This window comes from Armigeres subalbatus, chromosome 3, assembly GCF_024139115.2.
Source record: "Armigeres subalbatus isolate Guangzhou_Male chromosome 3, GZ_Asu_2, whole genome shotgun sequence".
NCBI lineage: Eukaryota > Metazoa > Arthropoda > Insecta > Diptera > Culicidae > Armigeres > Armigeres subalbatus.
In genome coordinates this window covers 83277076-83303156 of record NC_085141.1, presented here as the reverse complement: position 1 = coordinate 83303156, position 26081 = coordinate 83277076, and the positions used below count along the sequence as shown (strand labels likewise).

The following is a 26081-nucleotide window of genomic DNA, read 5'->3' as shown; positions in this document are numbered from 1 at the left end:
CTCACATTCGACGATGTTCCACTGGTGCTGGGTGCTGGATTCTGCTGTTCTTGTGGAGGCGGAACCTGTATCTGTGGAGATGATTGAGCGGACTGGGCAACAACTCCACTATTTTGAGGTGCCCCTTCGATATGCGGTGAGACGAGTGCCACCGCCTGAGATGGTTGACCGGCGGAAACATGGACCTGTGACGGACCAGGTTCATTCGGTTGCTGGGCTGGAATGCTTTCGTTTTCCTGCTGCTGCGACGAGCTGCTTTCGGCAGTCGAGGAAGATGTGGATGCGGTGCCCATCGGAGGAACAGCTGCCACGGCCACATTTGCCGAACTGGTGGCCGGCATGTAGTCCGTGTGGGAGCTGGTTGGCGATGAGGACATTGATTCATTAGAGTTATTGTTGCCTCCGGTGGTATGAACTTGCTGTTGCGGTGGAACTAGAGCCGTCACGCTTCCAGTGTTTGAGGAGGAAGACGAAGAGGATGAACCCTGCACAATGGCGACATTATTGGATGTTTGGCTTGTAGGAAGAACAGCAGCAGTTCTGCTGCTTGCTTGAACCGACATTGGACGAATACTAGCCAACGGAGTTTCACTTCCACGGCGGGGCGTGACTGTAGCAGATTGTTGTGCGCTTGGACCAGGAATCGGCTTCACATTCGCAGTGCGAGGACTTTCCGTAGAAGTTTTCTCTGATGATCCAGGAGCACTGGTGGATGGCTTAGCGCCCTGTTGCAATCCCAATTGACGGGTCAATTGATTCAATCGAATGGTGAGCTGTTCGTTCTCACGCGTCAAACGAGCAATGGAATCCGATTTTTCCTTATCCTGATCGATATGCTCCTTCGTGATTCTCGAAATTCGTCCCTCGTACTGCGATTTCAATAATTCGTTTTCATCACGGACATGCTCCAACGACTGGATCTGTGTTTTAGCGTTTGTGAGCTCACGGGTCATGGTGTTCTTCGATTCCGTTAGGCTGAGAATACGATGTTTAACATCCTTCAGAATTTCTTGATTACGCTCAGCCTTCTCAAGTTTACTCTTAAGTAGTTCGTTTTCCTTTTTAAGGGTGTCATTTTCTTCTTTGAGTTCCGTGGAGTTATTCTCGGTGGGCTTCTCTTGTTGTTCACCACTGTTGCCTTCCCCGTTATTTTCTCCTGTTCCGCCTTCCGTTGGCTTAGCTCCTTCGCCATCCTTCTCATCAACCTGTTTCTTGAGCTCGATATATGAATCCTTGTAACGTTTGGCGATCTTTCGGATTTGTGTTTCCTTGCTCTTGGCATCCGTCAACTGTTCCTCTTTGCTGGCGAGCTCATCCGTCAATTTTTTCAAGTCTTCGTCACGTTTCGTCAACGATGTCTTCACCTCGCCTATCTCTGTGGTCATCTTTGCTCCAGCTTGGCGCAGTACGTCTAACTCATCGGCGTATTTCTTGTTCTGCTCTGTCGAACTCGTTAGCTGCTTGGATAAATTGGAGATTTCCACATCTAATTTGCTCTTCTCTACCCGGATTGAATTTAATTCTTCGTTGGACTTCTTCAGAAGTTCTTTCTCCTGGGTGAGCATTTTTGCCAAATTTTCTCGCTCGGTCTGCAAACGTTTCCAGTCTTCCGGACTGGTCTTGTTTGAACGTTCCACTAAGAGATTCGCTCGCTGACGCCATCTTGTTGCCTCCAAACGCAATGTCGAATTTTCGCTAGTAGCGGATTCAATTTTGACACTCAATTCACGGACCTTCTCTTGTAGCGGGAACAATTCATCCTCTGCCTTCAGTAAACGTTCAGACAGGTCCCTGATTCTCTTATTCAAACTGTCGCGTTCCTCTCGCAGCACTCGATTGCTATCCGTAATAGCGTTGAAAGTTTCAAGTTTCCTCAAAATATCTTCGTGTTTAGCGGCAGTTACTACCCCAGTTTCGGATTTCTCGCGTTCCGTTGCCAGCTCAGCCTGCGATTCTTCAAGCTTCTTCTGGAACATCATCAGTTCCGACTGCACTCGCACATTCTCCGATCGAAGGATGTCGAACTTGGCAACCGCGATGTCCTTTTCCTTGCGAAGATACTTTATGATCTGCAGCAGCTGATCGACGGAACGTTTCTCTTCATCCGAGATGGACTTATTCAGCACCGAACTGTCATCCATTGCGCTTTCGTTGTTCATGGATTCGTCCGCCGATTTCTGCTCCATGGCTTGCACCGCCGTAATAGAAAGCTTAGTGCTGAGACTTTGAATTTGATCATGCAAAGCGGCATTCTGCGAGTTCAAATCCGAAAGACGTTCCTCCAGCTGTTCAATTTCCTTCTTCATCATTTCCTCACGATTCTTCCAACATTCTTCGCTGGTGCTGAACCGTTCAATGGCCTGGTCACGGGCAAGCTTAAGCTCGTCGAACTGGAGCTTAGTCTTCTGAACTTCTTCCTTGAGGACGGAGAGCTGCTGGATGTCGTTCGAGTGTTGAACCATCTCATTGGCGTATTTCTGTTCTGCAACTTGTACCTGCTCCAGCAGGGAGTTGTTCTTCTCGCGCAGTTCGCGAAGCTCTTTGTTGTTTTCGGTGATCTTCTCCAAAGATTGCTTTAGTTCAACTTGAACCTTGTGCAGTTCGGATTCGGTATCAGTGGAAGTGGTTAGCTGTTCGCCAGTTTTCTTGAGGGAAATTTCCGTTTTGAGCTCTTCGACTTGAGCCTTCAACTCGGTATCACTCTTTTTCAGAGTACCCAACTCGGCTTCAGTCTGCGTTTTGTAAGTGGTGTACAGTTCGTTGAGATCTTTGAGCTCTTTTTCTGAAGACTCGGACATGTTGCAATACTGTTTGACATGTTCCTTGGCGGTGGCGAGTTCTTTCCGTAGTGACTCGAACTCGATCTCATTTTCGCTCAGCTTTTTCTCGAGCTCACGGATTTTCTTGAAAGCTTGCGTAACCGGATTGTCCTCATCGTTAGGAGATAGGGTTTCCTGAAGTTTCTTGCTCAGATCGTCAATTTTGCGAGACTTGATTTCCAGCTCGTCACGAGTGTTCTTCAGTTCTGCCTGCACCGTTTCAGCGATAGCCATTTCCTCTTCCATTCGCTGTTTGGCGGTTTGCATTTGTCTTTCAAGGTGAGTTGTGAGCTCTCGGAAACGATCTTGCTCTTCCTGGAGGCGACGTCGCAAGGCTGAGCATTCCCGGGCTGTTTCATCCAATCGTGTTTCTAGGCGAATGCGACCCTCAGCTTCGGAGCGTTCCATGGTAACCTTAATCATTTCCAGATTGTTCAGTAGAAGGTTCTGGTTTTGTCGTTCTCGGTTGAGAATCTCCCGTTCAGTCTGCAGTCGTGATTCAGCGTCCTTGAGGATGCGACATTCGTGCTTCAGGTTCTCAACTTGAACTTCGGCACGGGCCAGCTTCGACTGTGCACTCATAGTTTCATCCTTAAGATACATGATTGTGGCTTCCTGCTTGGAAATTGTTGTCTCGTAGTTTTTATTGCGCTCTTCCAGGGTAGTGATTTGCTTCTTGTAGGTAGCTACGTTCTTCTGCTGAATCTTTATTTGTTCGTTGTTATACTCAACGGTGGCTACAAGTTGGATGTTCTTAGAGGAAAGCTCTCGAAGTTCCGTTCGCATGGAATCGAACTGTTCGTTCATCATCTTGTCGTTAGTTAGTTTTTCCTTACGATAATTGTCGTATTCTTCCTTCAAAGAGGCCAGCTGTTTCTGATTCTCTTTGACCTTTGTCTCCAATTCGGCGATCTTCTTTTCTTTTTCTACGACTGCTTCGCTGGAAATCGCACTAACAGTGGATCCGCTTGGAATTTCTTCATCCATAGCTACATCCGCATTTTCACCCGAGAGGGATCCATTCAGACTCGCCCCTAATGTGCCCTTGCCTCCCACAGCATTATAACTACGCATTGCATCGTGATACATTTTCTTGTAACGATCTCTCTGCTGAATACACTGCTGCATCATTTGAGTCTGGTACTCTTGCGTCTCCTGCATCTCATGTAGTCGTTTGTTATAGGAAGCGATCTTTGCCTCGAATGTAGCCTGGCTCATAGCGTTCTGAGCGACTTCCAACTCTTCCAGCTTGGCACTGAAGTCTCTCACTACCAGAAGCAGTTTGACGTTATTCTCCTGCAGCTCCTGTATGTCACTGAATGTTACCAACTTCTTTGTAATCACTTCATTGGCGCTCATGTCCGATGAAATAGATTGGTCCGCTTCAGAGGTATATCCTCCTCGCATTTGTTCGATCTCGCGCAGCAAATGACAAATCTGCCGGCTTAGATCTCCCCGTTCCAGTTTGAATTTCTTGTTCTCACTGTCTAGGTAGCGCACCTTATCCTGCATCGATACCAACTCCGACCGCACGTCGGCGTTCTCCTCAATTAGTTTGTTCAGCTGTAGACTCATTTCCTCGTTGGCATCCTTAAGGTTCTGATACTCGTTCTGCTGGCGGGTAAGCTCCGGTGCTCGTTCCTCCAATTCTTGAACGATGTTTTTGATTTGCAGTTGGAGTTTACTGTTTTCTTTTTTCTCAACCTAAAATATTTACGAAAAAACATGATCAGATCGCATGCAATACAATGGTCAACTCTCGGGTACTTATTCAAAAGGACGTATGTGATTTTGTAAACAAAGTTTCAAACGTCGATTTGTCCAATATGATAGCACTCCCACGCAAACCATCACCACAGACAGGTAGAGGAAGTCTTCAGCTACCTGTCAGTGATGTTGGTTTGCGTGGGAGGACCATCAGATTGAACGAATCGTCGTTTGAATCTTTGTTTACAAAATCACATACGTCCTTTTGAATAAGTACCCGAGAACTAATGTAATGTAAACTCTTTTTAAATAAGGATGTTTAGCACAGAAAAGATTTATTTGGGGAGCAACTACCACCAGCAACCATCAAGCCGTATTCCAAGCAAAAAACTTTATGTTTAGTACAAGAATTAATAGAAAACATAACAAAAAAAATTGAGGTCAATAATTTTAATTAGAGATGGTGATGGATTCGACGTAGTAATTTTAAAATATAATTACCTGTAAATCCTCAGCCGTCTTGACGTACATTGTGTACAGCTCCGTTAAAGTCATACCGGACTTGATCAGGCGACTCGTAGCGGCAGCAGTCGGAGCCAACTTTTCCACCGCGTGTTCCAAGTTCTCCTCCCTGGCCAGTTTAAGCAGCTCATTGGCATGCTTCAATTCATCCTTCAACTGCTGGATGGCCTGGTTCTTTGTCTCAAGCTCCTTTTCATGCTTCAAGTTCAAAGTCTTCTGTTGCGTTTCCAGCTTTCCATATGAATCGCTTGCTTCGTTTAGTAACTTTTTCAATTCAGAAACGGCTGCACCTAGCTCTTCGGTCTGTTTCTTGTTGTCCTCACAATCCTCTTGGTACAGTTCGCAAAGTTTCGTCTGGGACTGCAATTCCTTGCGGTAGTGATCCATCATTTTGCGTGTTTCTTCGCTTTGCTGCAAAAGTTTACTGGCCAGATCCTCAGCCCGTGTGGTCAGTTCTTGGTTTTGTTCGTTCAAATGTGCGATTTGAGCCGTGACAATTTTCAGTTCTTCAGTCTTTTCCGTGAGCTTAGTATCCGTCGTCAGCGCCTTGAAGTTTTGATCCCGACGGACGTTTTGCAGATCCTGCAAGGCTCGATTCAAATCTTCGGTGAGCTTGCAGATCTGGTTGTCGCGCATCGAAAGCTCCTTGTCCATTCGTTTTTCCTTGAAATCGAGCGAAAATTCCTTGCTCTGGATTTCCTCGAGTTTGGCCAATGCTTCGCACTTGGTCACGTTGGCAGATTTCAGCTTGTGCTCCAGTGCCATTACATCGGCTTGCAGTCGCTCTACTTCCAACGTTTTACGCTCAACAGCGTTCAGCAGGGTGTCCCGTTCGTTAACAGCTTCGTTGCGCTCGCGGCGGAACCGTGCAGTGTCAGCATCGTTTTGCTTCACTTTATCCCTGGCCTGGCTCATCTCCTGTTTGCAATCCTCCAGCTCAAGACGAAGCTCCTTGATGCTCTGCTGGGAGAAATGGTACTTCGACGATTCATCCTGATACTTTAATGTGAGCTCCTCGATTTGTTTTTCGTATTCTACTTTGAGTTGCTCTGTAAAGAAAAAATAAAACAAATTATTATCTTTTGTTGGAATTGAAATTATTTTTTGCCTTATTTTTGGCATTTTGTCGTACATGTTAACATAAAGGCCTTTATAGGATCAAACTAAAAACCACTTTAATTCACCGAGTGGTGATACTGCCTTTCTCGAATTTAGCCAAGGCACCAACCTTATAAGGCGCTTATATAGTTCGATTTCATTTTCTTAATAACTTTTAAACGCAAAGGTCGATCGTTATCAAATTCAATAGTGATCAACAAGGCTTTGTCCCCTGTCGAATGCAACTTGTTGCGAGAAATTGGGTTAAGAATTACTATATGAAAAAGTGGCTAATGTTTTTCGATTTTCGTGTGCACACACAAACACACATACACACGGACAGACAGACATTTGTTCAGTTCGACGAGCTGAGTCGATTGGTATATAACATCATGGGTCTCCGAGACTTCTATAGATAGCCTTTCGGTACAACTTTGTTGTACGAGAAAGGCAAGAACAAACTTGTACCCAGAATGTGCCAATCAAAGCAATTCGACGAATAGGGAAATTATTAAAATGCGTGCGCTACAAATTCGCAAACGCCTTTGACATACTTAAGCATGTGCTGATTTTCAGCTTTACGAGTGCTTGGACGCGCTTAGCATCGCTCGACGCGACAGTATGTCATCGCCCTTACGCCCATCTGAAGCATATACTTATTGAGTACCAAGTCATTCAAATTACATGAAAGTTATGCTACCTACTCCGTCACCACGTTACAACCTACAAATTTGTGTAAAACGTTATTGAAGATAAAGAATGAAAACAAAAACAAAATTCGCCGGTTTTTACCGCCATCGACAAACATCAGTGCTGTCCAATGAGCAGCTCGAAGTAGCTCGAAGTTGTTCCCGTCCTGCTTGTTCTTTTTTGTCAACAAATGGGCATGAGCAGGACAGGGAGAAACTTCGAGCTACTTCAAGCTCTCATTGGACAGCATTATCAACAAAACACTCGAGCAAGCCGCGACGCTTGACAACCAGTCCGATCTGGTCGAAATTCATCCTCTGACAGCAGTACGATGAACACCATTAAAACCAAAATTCATCCGCCCTCTTTTAATGATGGCTGGTTTTCCACATAGAAAGGAAAATGTAACCCCAAAATCCCGTATTCTCTCGTAACGAAAGGACCCCACAAAAATGCTTACCAACATTGGTCTTTGCCGTTTCGCAGAGGGCTTTGGCCGTTAGAAACTCCTCCAGTTTTTGCTCGTAATGACCCTCAATTTTTTTCGTCGTTTCGGCCGGAATGGTAGCAAGTTCCTCGTCGGACAGGATCGAACGAAGTGCCCCTCCACCTTCAACAGCAGGCTGCTCTTCTTCCGCCGATGCTGTTGGTGACACTTCGTCTTTGGGAGCGGCAGCATCGACCGTTGTCGTCGGTTTGTCATCTTCGTTGGTGGCCACCTCTGGCGCACCAGCGGTCACTTCCGGGCTTTCATCCACTTCCATCACCAGCCGTATCGGAGAACTTGAAGGTGTTTGCTAGTCGTAAAAAATGTGGATGGCGTTCTTTCTTCGCTACTGCTGCTGTCAACCCTTTTCCCGAAGTGTGTGCGTGTCGAGCGTTTCTTGTTCGGATTTTAACAAAAATGCCCCCCTCGACACTAATTTACGCACTAAAAATATCAAACACTGGTTCCCCGAACGTTTCGTCACACTTTTTCGATATTTTCGGCACCTTTTGATCACTGAGAACACGCCGGTTTTTGGGGAAAACTCCACTAAAACGAAAGACGGCGACTCACGACGAGACGATCTACACAACAATGTCGGCTTTTCGCAAAATGATGGCTGCCTTCTCGGTCCGGTGCGGTGAAAAAAAACAGCACACATCGGATGAATTTTATACCAGCCACGGTTCATGAGTGTTGTCGCGATAGTTGTTCCAGTGTTCCTAGATTTTCTTTCCGCTCGATGGCATTTTTAATACTTATATTTTAGGTCGCCTTTCCCAAAGAACCTATTTTTTGTCATACATTGGAAAATGGACGTACGATTTTCAATAAAACGCCTTATGGAAATTTGCCACAAGGAATCGGTATGAATTTCAATATGTTGCCTTATGAATGATGATTTCCATTTAAAGAAAAAGTGAAGTGCGGCAGACTGGATTCGAACCATGGACGTCGGGGTCGGGAGGCCGGTATGTAGACCACACGCCCATCGACGCTTGGGTATTCGAAGAGGTAACTGCGTATAAGAAGCACTGTTGGTGGAATAATCAGTCGAATATTCATAAGGCGCCAGTTATGAATTTCGATAGTCCAGTTCGCTGAGTGTTGGTTAAATTTTAATTATATTGCAGTCTGCGTTGATATCGCCAAATGCATGAAAGCTCTATGTAGGCAAACTTGCTAATTTTAGTTGCAAATTGCAATAATTGATTTTCTCCGTGCTTATTTTTATTCAAAATATCTTTTGGGCACAAGCCCACATGTCCGAATCCACTGAAATAAATTTTGCGCGCCTTCAGGTGAATTATTATATATTGTAGATCCAGTTGAAAACCGAACTGAGCTTTCGCGACAATCCCATTTTCTCCCATTTCTGGATGTCGCAACTGCATCGCGAGTAGTGCGCATCTATGCCATAGCCGTGCGCCATCCTGCGCACCAAATGCGATGCAGTTGCGACACTTAGAAATGGGAGAAAATACGATTGTCGCGAGAGCTCAGTTCGGTTTTCAACTGGATCTACAATAAAATGAACTTCTGACCGATCTTTCGCGAAATAACATGAACATAAAAAGCATCCTGGAAAGGACTGTTTCGTTGAACATCGAAGTCTCGAGTGTCCGGTTCGCGTGTTTTAGCGGTTTTAGCAGAAATTTTGTGGTTGTGTCGTTTATTTTATCTAGTATACGCATAATATTTATAGGGGTCTCCTTCGTCCTTCAAATGCCCAACAATGAATCGTGCTCGCCGCAGCACCGCCGTTTACAAAAAGCCAACTAGGAAGCAGGTTAGTGACGATGATTTCGAAAGTGATGGATTTGAAGACGAACCCGACGATACCGCTGACTTCTCGGCCAGCGAAGACGAGTGGCTCCCCGGGAAGGATAAAAACTCTAGGAGTGACACTGAAGCTCATGCAACCGTGTCGGACGACGAGGTGTCCGAGGATGTTTCGGAGATCGAGAATGACCTTGAAGAAGACTCCGGAAGTGAAGGAAGTGTTGTAGCAGCTAAAGGCAATAGAGCCAAAAGGTATGCATAGTAAATGAATGTTACAATGAGAGGATTTTTAAAGTTTCTTTATTTCAGATCATCAACAGCACCGACAAAACCGTTACCTAAAAAGAAAAGACTTTCGCCCGCGTCAAGGGTCGAATTGTACAAGCGCACCAAGAAGTACTTGCTAAAAGAAGCAGATCCTTCTTCATCGCCAATAAATTCCAGTGTTTCCGATATTCTCAAGCAATGTCAATTCCAGAAAAAGAGAGATTTCTCTCACAATTCAACACAGTCTTCTTCAACGGCGGAGCGCGAAAAAATAAAAAAGCCAAATGATGGTGACGCATCGGACAGCAGCGGTGATGATCATCTTATGAACCCAGAAGAGTTGGACTTATCTTCCAAGTTCTTCGATAAAATTGAGACAATGAAGCAGCAAACGGTAGAAACTGTTCCACAGTTCGATTGCAATGCAGGCATGCGCTTGTCGGATAGTTCGGATGACGATCAAGCAGAGGAAAATATTCCAGCGTCTATTCAAAAAGTCGCCGCACAACAGTTGATAAGCAAGATCAATGAGTCTTCCGGTGAGTTCATGAATTTCAACAATCTGGGCGAGTTCAACAAGAAAATGGAAGAGGCGAAGAAGCTGCTAAAAGACTATCAGTCTAAGGAGAGCCAGGAGTGCACGCAAAAAGCTGGAGAAGCCGGAGAAGATGTTTCAAATTTATTGGCTCTGGGTGAGACGGAAGCTGGCATCTCACCTGGAAAAAGAATTGATGCTGGCCAGCAGAACGAGGAAGCGAGTGAAGAATCCGATTGGGAAGAAGTGGAAGAGGCCAAAAAAAGTCAAACATCGGAGAAATTGGCAAATGATTATGAGATAACGGTGGAAGTGGAATCAACCAAATCGAAAAAGAAGCGTTGGGAAGAAATTGAGATGGAGTTGTACATCAAAAGACAAATTAATAAGGTAAAGCGAGCCAATCAACTGGCGTTCCATAAAAGTAGTGTCCTCTGTGCGATAGCAGCCGGAAAGAAGATGAATGAAATTGTTAACTCCCAGGAATTGCGAGGTATGGCTCTATCCCTAATGCAATCTAATCAATGCACCTTGAAAGGAAAGCTGGATGGGAAGTCTGTTGAACAGCTGATGAAGTGGTTTAAAAACGAATTCAAACTAATCAATGAGCAAATTTTGGGTCCGAAAACTGCGTGTTTCAGATTTACGTTGGCCTTGGAACTTTTCACGAAAAACGTGATTTGCAAGAGAGACTACATTTTATTGTTTTTGATTTGCCTACGCCTTGCTGGAGTCGAGTGCAGATTAATGATTTCTGCCAACGTTCCTCCGAAGCGCCCAGCTATGAAGGACCTCTGTCCCATCTCAGAGAGGCAATTAATCAAAGACTTTGAGAAACAATTTAAACATAAGTCTAATAAAGTCTCACCTGCAGGAGAAAGTGCTGAAACCGATGCAAAAACAGATGAAAAAGTTGTGGATGTTAAGGAGGACACGAAAGGGTCAATTGACATAGTGACACAGATCAAGCAAACCGTAACAGTAGAACCTTCTAAAACGGTAGTCAAAATGGAAACAATGCAAGAACACGCGAAGTCTGCGATTGCAAATAAAACATTAAATGAAGACTCGAATCCTGAAATTCAAAAAGAAGATCCAGTGGTACAACCACGCCGTACTAGATCACGCACAACTAGTGCCCAGAAAAGTGATCGCAACACTACTTCGGAAACTTCAAAGCAGTTACGCTTCTCTCTGGGGACTGATGACTTGTCTGGGGATCCGGCAAAGCCACCTAAGAATAACAATCGACCGATTAGATCCGCTCTAAAAAGCTCATCCTCGCCTAAGGTAGCACTGAAACGTATAACTCTCGATAATCTGACCATACCTCAAATGGACGGAATCGATGATTTGAAAGCAACCCCGAAAAATATTCCAATTGCGCGTCGTCTACGTAATCGCACCAAAACAACACCAGATTCCAATACTGCATCACCGTTTACTAAACGTAAAACTAACACCCCTCAAGTCAAAGAGAAAAACAATAATCAACCTGGCAGAATTTCTAAGAGAAAACTTTTCGTGGCCGCCAAGCAGGTCGAAGAAACAGCCATAATTAAACCCAATCCTGTCAAATCTAAATCCTCCAAGAATAAAATTCTTTCGTCCGATTCATCTGATGAGGAGCAGTCAAAGCCATCATTGCCGACGAACCGTCAGCCTCGTAGCGCCACCAACGGCAAAACCAAACGGCCGCCTGCAGCGACAATACATTCCTCGGAAGACAGTGACTTCGAAGCACCTGGTAAGAGAAAAGCCAAGCGCACCAAAAAAGTTAAATCCGAATCACCCGAAGCCGGCTCTAAGAAAGCGGCGGCTAGCAAAGCAAAGAAACAGACAACAAAAGTCAAGAAGGAGTTGGAACAGGTGACATCCGCAACCGATAGCAAGATGAACATGTGGATGGAGTTCTATTCGATCAAAGACAAAAGGTGGATCACGGTGGATTTGTTCACGGGAAAAATCAACTGCGTGGATTATTTGGTGGTAAGTTCTTGAAGGCCAGAACATTTTTGGCCAGAATTATTTCCGGCCCTGATAAGGGAAAACTTTTCGTAAATATAGTAGGTACACTGGGTGTTAATGGTCAGTCCGTCTTTTGCTAGGTATGTTGAGTCTGTCCGCCCTCCTCTGGTCGAAGATGGTTTTTATTTATTAAGCATATGAGCATAGTTTCATCTAGCCATGATTCTGTCAACCGTCTAAGACGTATTAAGTACTCTCCATTTAATTCCACCAATTAATTTTCGATATCTTTGCAGATACGTATTTCGACCACAACTGTGTGGTCGTCTTCAGTGTCTCGTACTTGACTCGACTTACGAGTACGAGTCGAGTCAAGTACGAGACACTGAAGACGACCACACAGTTGTGGTCGAAATACGTATCTGCAAAGATATCGAAAATTAATTGGTGGAATTAAATGGAGAGTACTTAATTCGTCTTAGACGGTTGAATACATTCCACTGAAAGAGCTAAATATATTTTTCTGAACATGATTCTGTTTTTAAAAAATATCTTCACTCATTCTAGCGTCATGCTACCAGCCCCATTAGCTACGTTTTCGGTTTTGATAATGATGGGCACATTAAGGACCTCACTCCGCGATATGTTCAACACTGGAACAATGTCAGTCGAACGTTGCGTGTCGATTCCAAGTGGCTGGATAAAGCTCTGAAACCATTCCAGGCAAAACTGTCAGCACGCGAAAAGCATGAGAACGAAGAGTTGAATAAAATTGACATTGACAAACCGCTTCCGACTACAATAGCCGAGTAAGTCAAAATTCAAATATTGATGATGAACAATTGAACAACATCGAGAGATCTATTTTTCTGGTACCTCTTTTTTATTAGTAAAACTTAGACTTTTATTATTTTGTCTCATTGCCTTCAACCATAAGTATCATAATTACTTGCTATGGTAATTGAGCATCTATGTGAATCTACTGACTCGTTATAGACATATCTTCTTAAATTCAATTCATATTTCAGATGCAAAAATCACCCATTGTACGTACTAAAGCGCCACCTCTTGAAGTTCGAAGCACTCTATCCACCGGACCTACCGAGTTTGGGCTTCGTTCGCGGCGAGGCCATCTATGCACGGGAATGTTTGTTTATACTGCAAACTCGCGAAAAATGGTACAAGCAGGGTCGGGTGGTTAAACCGTTCGAAACGGCCTACAAGGTGGTTAAATGTTGGAGGTACGACAAACTGAAAAACGAATGGCTAGGGAATCAACCGTGCGATATTTTCGGCATTTGGCAAACCGAGGAGTATGATCCACCAACGGCGGAGAATGGGGTGGTTCCTAGAAACGAGTACGGAAATGTGGAACTATTTACGCCAAAAATGCTTCCGAAAAAGACGGTTCACTTACAGCGTAAGTATTTGATAAATTTATGAAATACTTTGTATGTCATCCATCTAAGCAAGACTATTTTTAACATTATCAATGTTACAATGCCCGTTCAGTTCCAGGTCTCAATCGAGTATGCAAAAGGCTCGGAATTGACTGTGCTCCGGTCCTGACAGGATTCGAGATGGCACGCATGCGAATGATTCCGGTTTATGATGGGTTCGTGGTGTGCGAGGAATTCGCTAACAAGGTCGTCGAAGAGTGGTACAAAGAAATGGAGGAGGAGGAGCGTCGGGAGCAGGAAAAATACGAGAAGCGTATTTACGGCAATTGGAAGCGCCTTATAAAGGGGCTGCTGGTGCGCCGCAAACTACAAAACAAGTACAACTTTGATAATCTTTAATCCGCGCTGGCAGCAGTATTATTGTGTTTATGTGTTAAGTTTAATAATTTAATGTTTATATTTCTCTTTTTATACTCAAACTTTTATGAATCACAAATCAATATTATTATACGGGTCCGTTTCTGATCACATATCATCGAAATTGTATTTATTCCGTAGTTTGTTTCTGATGAGCATTCCTCTGATCAGTTTTCTCCAATTATCATAGATCCTCTTCTCCCGTTTCTCGTGTTGTCTCCTGACTTGTTGCTGCTGATCGTGCTCGTATTCTGCCAACACCTTCTGTTCAAATTCCTTGCAAATAACGATGCCTTCAAACACAGGATGATTGCCTCCAGCATGAATGCCGAATCCAACTACCGCTATTGCATAGTCTACGTTCAGTCGTCGGCACGTCTTAGAAATGTTGATCTCTAAAAGATGAAAGGAATGCAAAAAATTAGTACTCCAGTTTTACTTTAATTGATTTTACAGACATGTCATATATTTAGATTCCCATTTATTCGATCTAATATTTTACTTTCATCTTGCATTATCAGCTAAGGGCAGGCATCGGACGATCATTTAGTATAAGCTTCACTGATTTGCAAAGAGCTCTATATTTCTGCTACAACTTTGTCACTACATCGATCTAAATGATCGATTTGATAGCGTAAGGACGCTAATAACATCAAATACCGCCATCGGGGGTGACAATGGGTCTGGAGGGTGAGAATGGGTCATCGCTCTCACCGGTAGCCTGGAGGTCGTAGAGCAAAATCGTTCTACAAGCATTCGAAGTAGTTGAAACAGTGACCCATTGTTATCACGACGACGGTATATAACTTCTGAATTTGCTGTCCTAGTGTTTGGCAGGACTTTAATCAAATTCGATCCGAGCAATCGAGCGCTTGTTCAAGCGTCTGTTCACCAAGGAGGTGTGGCTCCAACAGCGACTGTTCTGGCATCCAGGGGTTGAGTTTGTAATGGTACTCCACGGTAGATATACCCAAAATGACAGCAACATCCCGGTTGTTTTGTGTTCGTCTTTTAGACGGCTAATCACGGTCTATCCAGCAAAAAAAAAAATCATCGTCATCAAATTTGTTCTAGTATCCGACAACGAAAGAATACGGACCGATTTTACGGCAACCACTCTAAACGCGAAAAAACGGACACGGATAGGAACATGATTAACGTTTCATTCATTTCCTAGCCCAACAGGGTAAATTGGCACAACTTTCCAAGGAGGCGCGCCGCATGAAGCTTGAGATCTTGGGATTGAGTTAAGTCTGTTGGCCAAACTTTGGAGAACATAGAATGCCACCGGGACAAATTCTGCTATAGCTACTTTAGTATATATACTCTGGTTTACGAGGTGAAAAAGCTGCCTGGCATCGTGAAGTTGGCTACCTACTAATGAATTGGGAACCGATAAATGAAAGTATAATCGAGATAATGCGAGATTTAGAACACGGGCCAAGTGCCAGCCAGACCACCACCGCGACGTGATCTGCCTAGGATCCGACGTATAAAACGTGTCAATACCGAAGCTCCATTACGGATTCAAACAGCCATCCAAAGCATAAAATCGAACAAAGTTGCAGGGGTCGATCACATATCAGCCTAGATGCTCAAAGCTGACCCCATGACATCCGCTAAACTACCTATCTGGATACCTGGTTGGCTACAGCGTCGATACACCTTTGCCTGGCGTATTGTAGAGCTTCATAATCGTCGGTCTTGGGCGATGTTCCTCCAGTTTCCCCGAACGTTCAGAGTCCACAGGTCCGTGCGTGCAGCCAGCGTGTTCATGGCCTTCCACGAATTCGCCGGCCCCTATCTGGTTCTCTGTTGAATATTGTTTTTGCTATTCTTTCTTCCGACATTCGCACTAAGTGACCAGCCCACTGGAGTATTTTTTAACGATTCACAATATTTTCTTCTTTGTACACTTGATACAGCTCATGATTCATGCGTCTGCGCCACACACCATGTTCTAGTTTCCCTCCGAGTATTGTACGCAGCACTTTTCGCTCGAAAACCCAGAAAGCTCTCCGGTCCGCCTCTTTCCATGCGTCATGTCCATAAAGGGTCACTGGTATAATCAGAGTTTTGTATAGAGCAAATTTCGTTTCCGTCTGCATGTTGCGGGTCCTAAGATAGTTACATAATCCGTAAAAGGCCCTATTCGCAGCAGCAATACGCCTTTTCATTTCACGGGAAACGTCACATGTCACAAGTGTTCCAAGGTAAACAAATTTTTCAACAACTTCAAACACATCGCCATCAAGCACTACCTCAGCACCAACACCACTAGGTCTTCTCTATCTCTACCTGCCACCGTACTTTGTCTTGGTAGAGTTAAGGGTTAACCCTATCCTCGCCGTCTCCCTCTTCAATGGAACAAAAGCCCCCACTACTGCTCTGGGATCGATTCCAATAAGGTAAGGTCGATGCCGTCCGCAAAGCACAGGAGCATATGCGACCGTGTGATGACAGTGCCGTCCCTCTGCACACCAGATCTTCTTATAGCGCCTTCGAGTGCAATTAATGTTGAACAATAAATTCGAAGGTGCATCTCCTTGGTTCAATCCGTCTAAGGTCACAAACGAGATTGACACTTCGTCTGCAATCCGAATATGTAATTGATTTCGAACCATTCAGCGTTGCACGTATCAGTCTGATCAGTTTCGCTGGAAAACCATGTTCGGACATTATCTGCCACAGCTCATTTCTTTTCACTGAATCGTACGCTGCTTTGAAATCAATGGACATATGGTGAGTCTGTAAGTTGTACTCTCGGAATTTATCTAGAATCATCTGCAGGCTACACATCTGATCCGTCGTTGATCACGAAACCCTGCCTAGTATTCGCCGACGAAGGATTCCTTAAGCTGTCTCAGTCTGTAAAACAGGATACGCGACAGGATTTTGTACGCCGAGTTCAGAAAGATGATCCCTCTGTAATTGGCACACTCTAGTCTGTGCCCTTTTTTTTATAGATTGGGCATATGAGGCCATCCAACGAGCCAGCAGTCAATTCTTCATCCTCCTATATTTTCTGGATAATGTGGTGGATTGATTGATGCAATTGATGTCAACTTCCGTGTTTGAGATGCTCGACCGGGATTTCGTCCTTCCCAGCAGCTTTACTGTTTTTCTGCTCGTTTAGAGCCTTCTTTACCTCGTCCAGCGTTGGTGGTTCCACAGCTTGACCGTTGCCTACTATGTCCATCCTGTCCCTTAATACACATTCATTTTCACCATTCAACAAATCTTCGAAGTGCTCCTTCCACCTGGCTGTCACCATAGTCTTGTCTGTTAGCAAATTTCCCTCTCGGTCATTGCCCATGGCGGGTACTGGCGTAGTCTTATGCCGCGCGCCATTGACAGTTGCGTAAAACCTCCGCATATCGTTTCTATCCATGTTCTCCTGCGGTTCAACTATCACACTCTCTTCGTGTTGCCTTTTTTCTGCGGTGGATTCGTTTCTCTTCTCCCCTTGCTACACTGTACCGCTCTCTGTTGGAATGGGTACGAGCCACTAGCATTTGACTCCTAGCAACATTTTTATCGTCGTTGTGCAGTGCCTAACACTTTATGCGCTGTTGTAGTCACAACTTAGTGGATATTTTCTCACAATCTGTTGATGTCGCCAGATCCGGTGGCATCTCCTATCCGCTCGTCCGCTTACTTCTGGTGGTACTGTTCAGCAACTCCTCCAACTGACAAGCGTTCACTCAGGAAAATCCACACATACTTTATGGCAAAAATCCATATATTTTGAAATATGCATATCATGCGTCGGAACATGCTTAATTGCATACAAATTCACACATGGATTATATGACCCACATGAATAGTATGTGTGAACACTCATGCAATGTATGTGGACGCATGGAATATATGTGTCGAAAATATGGAATCCATTTAGCTACCCCCATTGCAAAAATCAATGTGTGAACTCATGAATATAATGCGAAGTTTTTTGTGCGTGTTCGGACCTCTGAAGGACCTTACCCAAGTAACCAAAAGTTCCTTCAATAGTACGTTTTTCGCTTAAGCAGCTCTGTGAAGGTGATTAAGCGAAAAACGTACTCTTAAAGAAACTTTTGGTTACTTGGGTACATCTATAACGGTGTCAAGCCATTTGGCCGAATGGTCATTAGGCCGAACGGTCTTTAGGCCGAATGGTCATTAGGCCGAATTAGCAAAAAGAAGCAAAAATGGAAAAACGAGAAGTGATGTCTTCTTTTTCCTTCTTCTATGCTACTTATTTCTCCTTCCTTCTTTCTTCTTCTTTCTGCATTCCCTTTCCTTCTTTCTTCCTTCATTCTTCTTCTTTCTTGGTTCTTCCTTCTTCCTCTTCCTTCTTTCTTCTTCCTCCTTCTTTCTTCCTTCTTTTCCCCACGCTTCTTCTTTCTACTATCTTCTTGTTTCCTTCTTCTTTCTTCTTTCTCCTTTCTTTTTTCTTCCTTCTTTCTTCTTTCTCTCCGTCTTTTTTATTCTTCTTTTTTTTTCTTCCTTCTTCCTTCTTCATTTTCTCTTCTTCCTTCTCAATTATTCCTTCTTTCTTCTTTATTTTTCTTTCTTCGCTTTTTTCTCCTTTTTAATTTCTTCCTTCTTCACTTTTTTCTCCTTTTTAACTTCTTCGTTCTTCCTTATTGTTTATTCCTTCTTCCTTCTATTTTCGTCCTTCCACCTTTTTCCTTCTTCCTTCTTTCTTCCTTCTTCCTTCTTCCTTCTTTCATCTTCCTTCTTGCTTCTTCCTTTTTCCTTCTTCCTTCTTCCTTCTTCTATCTTCCTTCTTCCTTCTTCCTTTTTCCTTCTTCCTTCTTCCTTTTTCCGTCTTCCTTCTTCCTTCTTTCTTCTTCCATCTTCCTTCTTCCTTCTCCCTTCTTCCTTTTTCCTTCTTCGTTCTTCCTTTTCCCTTATCCCTTATTCCTTCTTCCTTCATTCTTCTTCCTTCTTCCTTTTTCATTCTTCCTTCTTCCATCTTCCTTTTTCCTGCTTCTTTTTTCCTTCTTCCTTCTTCCTTCATTCATCTTCCTAATTTCTTCTTCCTTCTTCTTTTTTCCTCCTTCCTTCTTCCTTCTCCTTCTTGCTTTTTTCTTCTTCTCTCTTTCCGCCTTCTTTCACCTCTTTTCTTCTTTCTTCTTCCTTCTTCCTTCTTCTTCCATCTTTCTTATTCTTTCTTTCTTCTTCCATCTTCCTTTTTCCTTCTTCCTACTTCATCACTTCGCACAACTCATTTCTTCCTCCCCAGTTCTCATTCGGCCTAATGACCGTTCGGCCTAATGACCCAGCATCATCTATAACATCCGAGAAATGTCGTCCGTCGACCAGCACGTAGTCTATCTGTGAGCAAGTGTCTCCTCTCGGATGTTGCCAGGTGTGTTTGCGGATATTCTTACGTGCGAAGTATGTACAGGTCGGACTCGATTATCCGGAGTATCGATTTTTTTTTCACTCCGGATAATCGAATCCTCCGGATAATCGAATCACTAGAAAAAAAATCAAATCTGCAATAAAATGACGAAAAAATTATGTTTTATTGTATTTGCAGTGGTGTAGTCAGAAATTATTTTGAAAAACTCAGATTAATCCGCCTAACGGTATCGGTGATTTTCTGGTATACAATGGAAAATAGTATTTTTGCCATAACTTTTGAGTCTATAGTACGATCCAGCCAATTTTCAATATGTAATGATGAGACAGGATTCCCATTTGAATCGAACTTGATGGTTGAGCATAGGCGCCAAAAAAATAACTAGACTATTTACGCACTTTTTGTACAAAAAATAGTATTTTGGTCATTATTTCTGAACCCAAAGTTTGATCTAGTCAATTTTCAACAAAAAGCTATGAAACTTTTGAGTCAATTGTCCGATCTATCCATTTGTCAATAGGAAACAATATAAAGGCTCCCCCAGACCTGAGTGATTTCATTGCCTCAACGACAAAAACTAGTCGCCGCGATTTTATCGTTGGGTCGCTGTATTTAGGCAATGTTCCAGTTACTCTTCCACTCCAACGGCGACAGAATCGCATTCGCCAAGCGTTAGAATCGCGTCGCAATTTTTCGGTCAAGTCACGTGTGTTAGGGGGAACTTAATAAGATTTCCCGTTAAATGCAACCAGTCGCAAGCAAATTGGATAAGGATAAGTGACAAAATGGGTCCAATTCGCCGACCATAGACGGTCGGTAAATAAAGCTCGAGACATCTAAAATATGTTTGTTTTGGAGAAAACAAATAGCCTTTCGGTATACTTTGTGTCCGAGGGAGACAAAAAGTGGTCTTTCGAATCAAACATTAGGCAATGATCCGCGCATCAAATAGGCTAGATGTACCAGTTGTGGCTATAGCACCAGTTGTCGCACTAGTGCTTTATATGCCAAATGGCCAATCAAATCACCGCAAACCAAGTTCATATCGATAAAGCATATTCATATGATACGATAAAACCTTTGATCTCCTCGAAAACAAGCAAAGCATAATTGTAAAAATTGTCGTTGTCGCACTAGTGGTCCCTATTTGGCCAGTCCCATAAGAAAACAATGGGATTTGATAAATTCCTTTAGGATAACTCCAATTGAAAGGTCATTATTGGTACTGATGGAGCATTTTGACTTGTTTTGCATCATCTTCAATGGCAATTGTACTAGAACAAAGCGTTTTATCACAACGTCGGTAGGGGAAATATTTCTCTGCCCCTTTTCTCGAATTTGTATCAGGTGACGAGCAAATTGTTTTCATGTCTTGATATGATGAAGAAAAAGCCTTATGCTTTATGTCCATCGTCGTTAATTATAAATTGAGAGCGAATTCTGCAACCAATGTTATACATCCAAACACATCGTTTCATGGTGGCAAGGCTTCCACGGAAATGTTTTTTTTTTCTTTATTAGGGAGGCTTTTAGCCCGAGGCTGGCTCGTCTCCGACCACGGAAAAGTTCTTGAAGCGAGAAATTTGTGGACATGTTCTGAAGAAAATAATTGATTCATACAAATAAAATAAATATGTAGAACAACCCTATTTCAGTCCCTCCCATACAAGCTACGTTCATATTTATTCATATAAACCTATTTTGTATGAATATAATAGTAATATAATCATTTGAGTTCATGAAGTTGATATACAAGCCTATAGTCAAATTTCAATATACAAAACGACCACTTTTTCATCCCCCTCCTACAACCTAGATACGCCACATTGTTAAAATAATCATAGTGTATATTATCCTACTGAAAATAAAAATTTAGAATTAAAAAAATTTGAAGGAAAAAAAATACTCCGGATAATCGAGTCTAAAATTCCGGATAATCGAACCCCGGATAATCGAGTCCCCGGATAATCGAGTCTCCGGATAATCGAGTCCGACCTGTACTGCTTATTGCCATCCCTCTAGTAGCAGCAAAGGTTACAAGTCGCAGACCATTATCGTTGGTAGCGGAATGAAGGCTTTCCGTACCAATGGCAGGACGAAAGAATTTCCGGATAACACGCTTCATCTGCTTCCCGATCAACATGAAGCCAACTCCTCGTTCTGCTCTGTCACCGCCGCTATAGAAAATGTGGCACTTGAATGAAGTGTTCGCTATGGGATTCACCGCCCGTAATCCACGTTCTCCAGTTCTGGACCACCGTATTTCCTGGATTGCTGCCACACTCACGCCGACCTTTTGCAGCTCACGAGCCAGGAGCCCAACACGTGCGGGTCCATTTAAAGTTCCCATGTTCCCAGATCTGACTTTCCAATCGTTGTCCTTTATTCGTTGCCGTTGAGTTAATTCGTTTGCTCTACTTTTGCCTTTCTTGGTAACTGTAGAATCTTCGGTAGGCTACCTTACCAGGGTTGCGCTATCTACATCGCGTTGAAGGGGATGCCTTTTCGATGCTGACACGATGCACCATGATGTGCACAGTTTAGTCACAGAGAAACAGACGTCTCACTTAGAACAAAATGCAATCAAAATCATCGTCACGAAACCATTATCGCCCAATGCTAAATACACTGTAGGTGGCCAAGCGGCAACCAGGTGGCGGTAGTGAGTAAAGGTCAAACACAAGCAAAACCGATGGAAGCGCCATCGGTGGCCAATCGACCCCCTACAAAAAATTGAATCCACCGTTAAACAGATGAACGATGGAACTTGTCTAGAGTGAGACGTCTGTTTCTGTGTGGTTTAGTTTAGAGTCCCTCGCTGGCACTCGGACGATGATCAGCCCCCCTAACATGGGGAACAGACGCTGTTGTGAGTTGCTCCTAACAAATCCCCCCTTTCCTGTTAGCATATGATCATAGTTCCCACCGGGGTTGGTTACCCGATCTTCCCTAAGGTTGCTCGTATCCCGGCCAGCGCGTCGATGGGGTTTGGGGTTTATTCGCCATCAGAACCCGATACATGTCACTCCAGGGATTGGCGTCAGCTTCACGGCATAGCTCCTTGTAGCAGTCTGACTTGCTAATTTTGATTGCCCGTTTCAATGCGGTTCTAGCTTCCCGGAACGCCGCCTCGCGCTGCTCTAATTCCGTCCTCGCTCTTCGTGTCCGCCTCCTGGCTCTGTGACAAGCGGCACTTCTGAGCCTCCCATGCTCTTCTTCTAAAGTACCGACCTTTAGCTTACGCTAGTTCGCCGACTTGCTGCCTGGTACGGTGCTACATCCTCTATGGATCCTTCGTAGGCGGTCCTGATTCCCCCGGCGTCGGGGATAGTCCACTAGTTTCGGTGAAGAAAACTTCCACACTGATAGTGCCCTAACTATCGGTGGCTATCGCAGGGGGCGCTTTCGCGCATTGCGCCTACTTAGTCTTCGGGTTGCAAATGTAGTGCGACAGTTCCGGTGGTGGATGACGTCCGCGCTGGCGGTTACATACCGGAAGCACTTTTCTCTTCTTTATTCTTTAGCAGGTTCCGGTTGGTGAAAGACTTCTAGTTCACCGGCGCCCCGACGACCAGAAGCCAAACACTGCTCACTACGCTGGATGTTCCCCTGACCGACGGTTATTCGCTGATCCCTTTTCCATCTACGCTGCAGCTCCGGCAGAACATAATATAAATTAATCATAGGTACCGTCGTCGGGTGACAATGGGTCAAATGGGGATGTGAATGTGTCACTGTTTTAACTACATAGAATGCTTGTAAAATAGATTAATTGTATCTGAGGGCAAGAAAACTATATTATGCGAGACCTTTTTGAACGATTTTGTTATTCGCTAACCCATTCTCACCCCCAGGCTCATTGTCGTAATGCTACGTACACACCAGTCAAGCAGTTCGACGAACATTGACTCCACCCCCAAGAAAACGCTTCGGTTGCTGCTTTGTTTGAACGTGTGTAAAGTTGTGCCATTTGACAGTTGGCGGCCCAGTTGAAAAAAATTAAAACGGTTTGATTTTGGTTTGAGTAGTCGCGGTGGAGTCAAGGTTCGCCGAACATGTTTGAGTATTTGTAGTGAAGTTGCACAAACCCCCATATATTTTTTGATGGTTGATGCTCAAGTTAGCGCTCCGGTTGTTCGTGTGTGATATTGTTGGTCGAATAAATTGATTGTTCGTGCCGCTGTTGGTAAAACTTGATGGATGTTGGAACAAACGAGAGGTGGAGTCAATGTTGGTCAAACTGCTTGACCGTGTGTACGTTCCATAAGACATCCCATAAATCACCCTTAGCACAGATTTTGTCCACCTATTTAAAATCTTCATTTCTCGGAAACAGTTAATGTTCAAGTTTTTTTTTTCATTATTGTTCATTAATGCTACTGTTCTACAAAAACTACTCACGCTTCAAATGAACCGTCCCCTTCGGTAGCATACAATCCTTAAAGATTTCAATGTTACCGTAGGCATTTCGCGGCACACGACCACCGACGGCCTCCGGCGGAACGTACTCATCCGTTTGCCAGTGGCCGAACAGTTCCAGCTGGGTTTTCTCTCGTTTTAACTTGGACATTACCACCTTGTAGGGTGTCTCGTACCGTCGAATAATTTTAGCGTGTCGGAGCCAAACTTCACGCGAGTGCAACGTATGGACGCATTCGCGAGCATAGATCGGCTCCTCGCGGAAGTATCCCAACGGTGGGGCGTCCGGTGGGTAAATGGCCTGGAACTTGAGTAGATCTCGCTTCAAGCAGTACGAAGGATGGTTTTTGAAACTGTGAAGAAACAAAAATAAGAACTAGCAAAATAATGTCGTTCAAAATTCCAATCACTTACTCTGATATTTTGTCGGGGACCGGAGCTCGAAACTTCAACCGTCGAATTTCCTGCCCATCCAAAAGATCTTGCATAAGTTTCCGCCGTCTTCCGAAGCTTCGGATCAACTCTTGCAGCCATTTGTCCGACACTCTTAGCCTCCTTGATCCCATCTCATTGGGCCACCAATACCGTCCGCTGACATCCTGAAGACTTCCGTCGTTACTCCAACCGAACACGTACCCAACTGGTTGCGCTAGGCGACGCACGATGTCGTCCAGGCAGTCCACGCTACCTGAGCGGATGTCCAACGCAACCCAGCGTTTCTCCGCAGGCAAATATACTTCGACCCAATGAGTTAATTTCTCATCGGTTTGGAATTTGTCCTTTTCAGTCACTTCCTTCTGAGATGTTTTTAGGACTTGTTGGTTGAAAAATTTCGAGGTGATCTCATGCGAACGTTTCGATTTGCGCCGTCGGTTTTGATCATTAAACTTTAAACGCTTGGGTTGTGTTAGCTTAAGTTTCCATAGATTTGGTTTAGAACCCGGTGGTTGATCTAGGCGTTTCCGTTTCTCATTCGTACAATCGTCAACAGCACCATCGATTTGGGGTATTTTCGGAAAACTTGCAAATTCTGGTTTTTGTTTCAGAATTTCCGCTGTAGTCAGCGGGACATTTTTGTAACGTTCTGGAGGAAGTGGATGAATGGAATCTGATTTCCGTTTTAGTTTTCTGATAGCAGATAATGGTTGAATATTCTTTTTGGTTTCAATATAATTTTTGGAAACCACATTTAGATGCATTACTAGTCTAGCCTCTATTGAAAGAAATCTCAAAATAACGACTAGAAATAGAACAACTGAAAATTGTAATGATTGATTCGTACAATAATTTATCAAAATATCTTGTGATATTCCTTCAATATTGCTTATGTTTCTATAAATATCACAGATTGATGTAAGATAACTGATTTCGGTTTCCTCGGGTGATTCAATATTGAAATGATCTAATATTCCAAAGAAATCTATGGAGTTTTGATTTATAAAATCGTTTATAATTCTATTCAAATGAAATCCGTGCCCTAGAAGACATAGTAAATGCGTTTTGTGCATTTGAAGCTGCTTTTCTCGTTTTTCCATTTGAATCAATCGTTTCAGCTGTGCCTCGACATCAATTACTTTTCCTGTTTTGCTGATCTTTTGACTAACCAGCACTTCAACGTCCTTTCTATCTGCTTCACTTAAGTTGTCAACGTGCTGCCATTCTTCATCGGAGGCACCTTGCTCCGCAGTTGGACGTACATCATCAGAAATATCAGCATGCTTTCCCATCTGTTCAACGCTATCTGCTCCACGGAAATCACTGCCATAATTCTGTAACGCTTTCCTCGCTTCGTTTTGCTTTCGTTCAAAATCGATCAACTGGGTCAGCATTACATTTACGGCTTCCTTTTCATCGGGATCATCCGATTCACTCTCAACAGAATCCATTTCCGGTTTGGAATGCAACGCCATAGCCGGTGCGCCACAGCTTTGTTCAGGACCGTCATCAGTAGATTGAAATACCTGACTGAAGAACTGCGAATTTAAGTCAATGTCTTCCAAATTGACCAGATGATCACCGACGCTGCTGCATCCGTCGGAATCCAGTGAATCATCTGCATCGTTGGCGGAATCTTCTGGCCGAGCTTTTGGCTCTAACTTTTCCACTTGTAAAGGCACATCACTTCTTTGCTCTATGTAGTTCGTGGGTATATTTTTTGATAATTTACTGAAAATCTTTTCCCGCAGGGTGTTAATCTTTCCGGGACTCATTTCCGGTACAAAAATTCTATTTTGTTTTGTTTTGGTGTCGAATTGTTCATTATGTTTCGATATTGACTGTTCACATACAAACAGACCTAACCAGCACAGAGATCGTACTATTAATATTAATATAAAGATATTAATTACATTTTTGTATTTTTTTTTAAATATATTAAATATTAAAACATAATGAATTTATATCAATCACACTTATAGTACGTTCAGATTATGAGCTATATCACTTGATATAGCGAATCTTGACATGAGATGCCATATGCATTATTTCCAGTGAAAACTAGATGTACAAACACTGATGTCAAGATGCTCTATATCAAGTGATATAGCTCATAATCTGAACGTACTATTATTTGATAAACGCATCACGAGTATTATGATTTATGTTCATATAATAAAAT

The 26081-nt window shown here is 43.5% G+C and overlaps 3 protein-coding genes across 5 annotated transcripts in view; 1 reads left to right on the top strand and 2 right to left on the bottom strand.

Annotated features, from left to right (window-relative positions):
- LOC134225591 (nucleoprotein TPR) overlaps positions 1–7937 on the bottom strand; it is a 41786-nt gene extending 33849 nt beyond the window's left edge. For both annotated transcript variants that reach the window (XM_062705787.1, XM_062705788.1), the window contains exons 1-3: positions 7297–7937; positions 5028–6097; positions 6–4523 (exon numbers count right to left, since the gene is read on the bottom strand). In XM_062705787.1, the coding sequence (XP_062561771.1) occupies positions 6–4523; positions 5028–6097; positions 7297–7600 (5892 nt within the window). In that variant the 5' untranslated portion in view covers positions 7601–7937. The remainder of the gene's footprint in view (positions 1–5; positions 4524–5027; positions 6098–7296) is intronic.
- Positions 7938–8849: 912 nt separating this feature from the next.
- LOC134222517 (DNA repair protein complementing XP-C cells homolog) lies at positions 8850–13805 on the top strand. 2 transcript variants are annotated; one of them, XM_062701666.1, is made up of 6 exons: positions 8850–8965; positions 9029–9357; positions 9415–11896; positions 12443–12684; positions 12904–13295; positions 13388–13805. In XM_062701666.1, exons 2-6 carry the CDS (start codon positions 9059–9061, stop codon positions 13672–13674), a joined length of 3702 nt encoding a protein of 1233 aa, XP_062557650.1. In that variant the 5' UTR covers positions 8850–8965; positions 9029–9058; the 3' UTR covers positions 13675–13805. The 2 variants fall into 2 exon arrangements, with proteins under 2 accessions (XP_062557650.1, XP_062557649.1); XM_062701665.1 differs by having other exon boundaries at positions 8875–9357.
- LOC134222518 (DNA repair protein complementing XP-C cells homolog) lies at positions 13709–26061 on the bottom strand. Its single transcript, XM_062701667.1, has 4 exons — positions 26028–26061; positions 23879–25781; positions 23447–23817; positions 13709–14087 (listed from the first exon to the last, which is right to left on the bottom strand). The coding sequence occupies exons 1-4, from the start codon at positions 26044–26046 to the stop codon at positions 13801–13803; spliced, it is 2580 nt and encodes an 859-aa protein (XP_062557651.1). The 5' UTR covers positions 26047–26061; the 3' UTR covers positions 13709–13800.
- Positions 26062–26081: the final 20 nt, after the last annotated feature.

Excerpts from the sequence above, each read along its gene's own strand:
- LOC134222517 (XM_062701666.1), top strand. The coding sequence starts at position 9,059 with ATGAATCGTGCTCGCCGCAGCACCGCCGTTTACAAAAAGCCAACTAGG. Across the intron at positions 11,897-12,442 it reads ACTGCGTGGATTATTTGGTG|CGTCATGCTACCAGCCCCAT; the intron begins GTAAGTTCTTGA and ends CACTCATTCTAG. Across the intron at positions 13,296-13,387 it reads AAAGACGGTTCACTTACAGC|TTCCAGGTCTCAATCGAGTA; the intron begins GTAAGTATTTGA and ends ATGCCCGTTCAG.
- LOC134222518 (XM_062701667.1), bottom strand. Across the intron at positions 23,818-23,878 it reads GTCCCCGACAAAATATCAGA|TTTCAAAAACCATCCTTCGT; the intron begins GTAAGTGATTGG and ends GTTTCTTCACAG. Across the intron at positions 14,088-23,446 it reads GGGGACGGTTCATTTGAAGC|AGATCAACATTTCTAAGACG; the intron begins GTGAGTAGTTTT and ends TTCATCTTTTAG.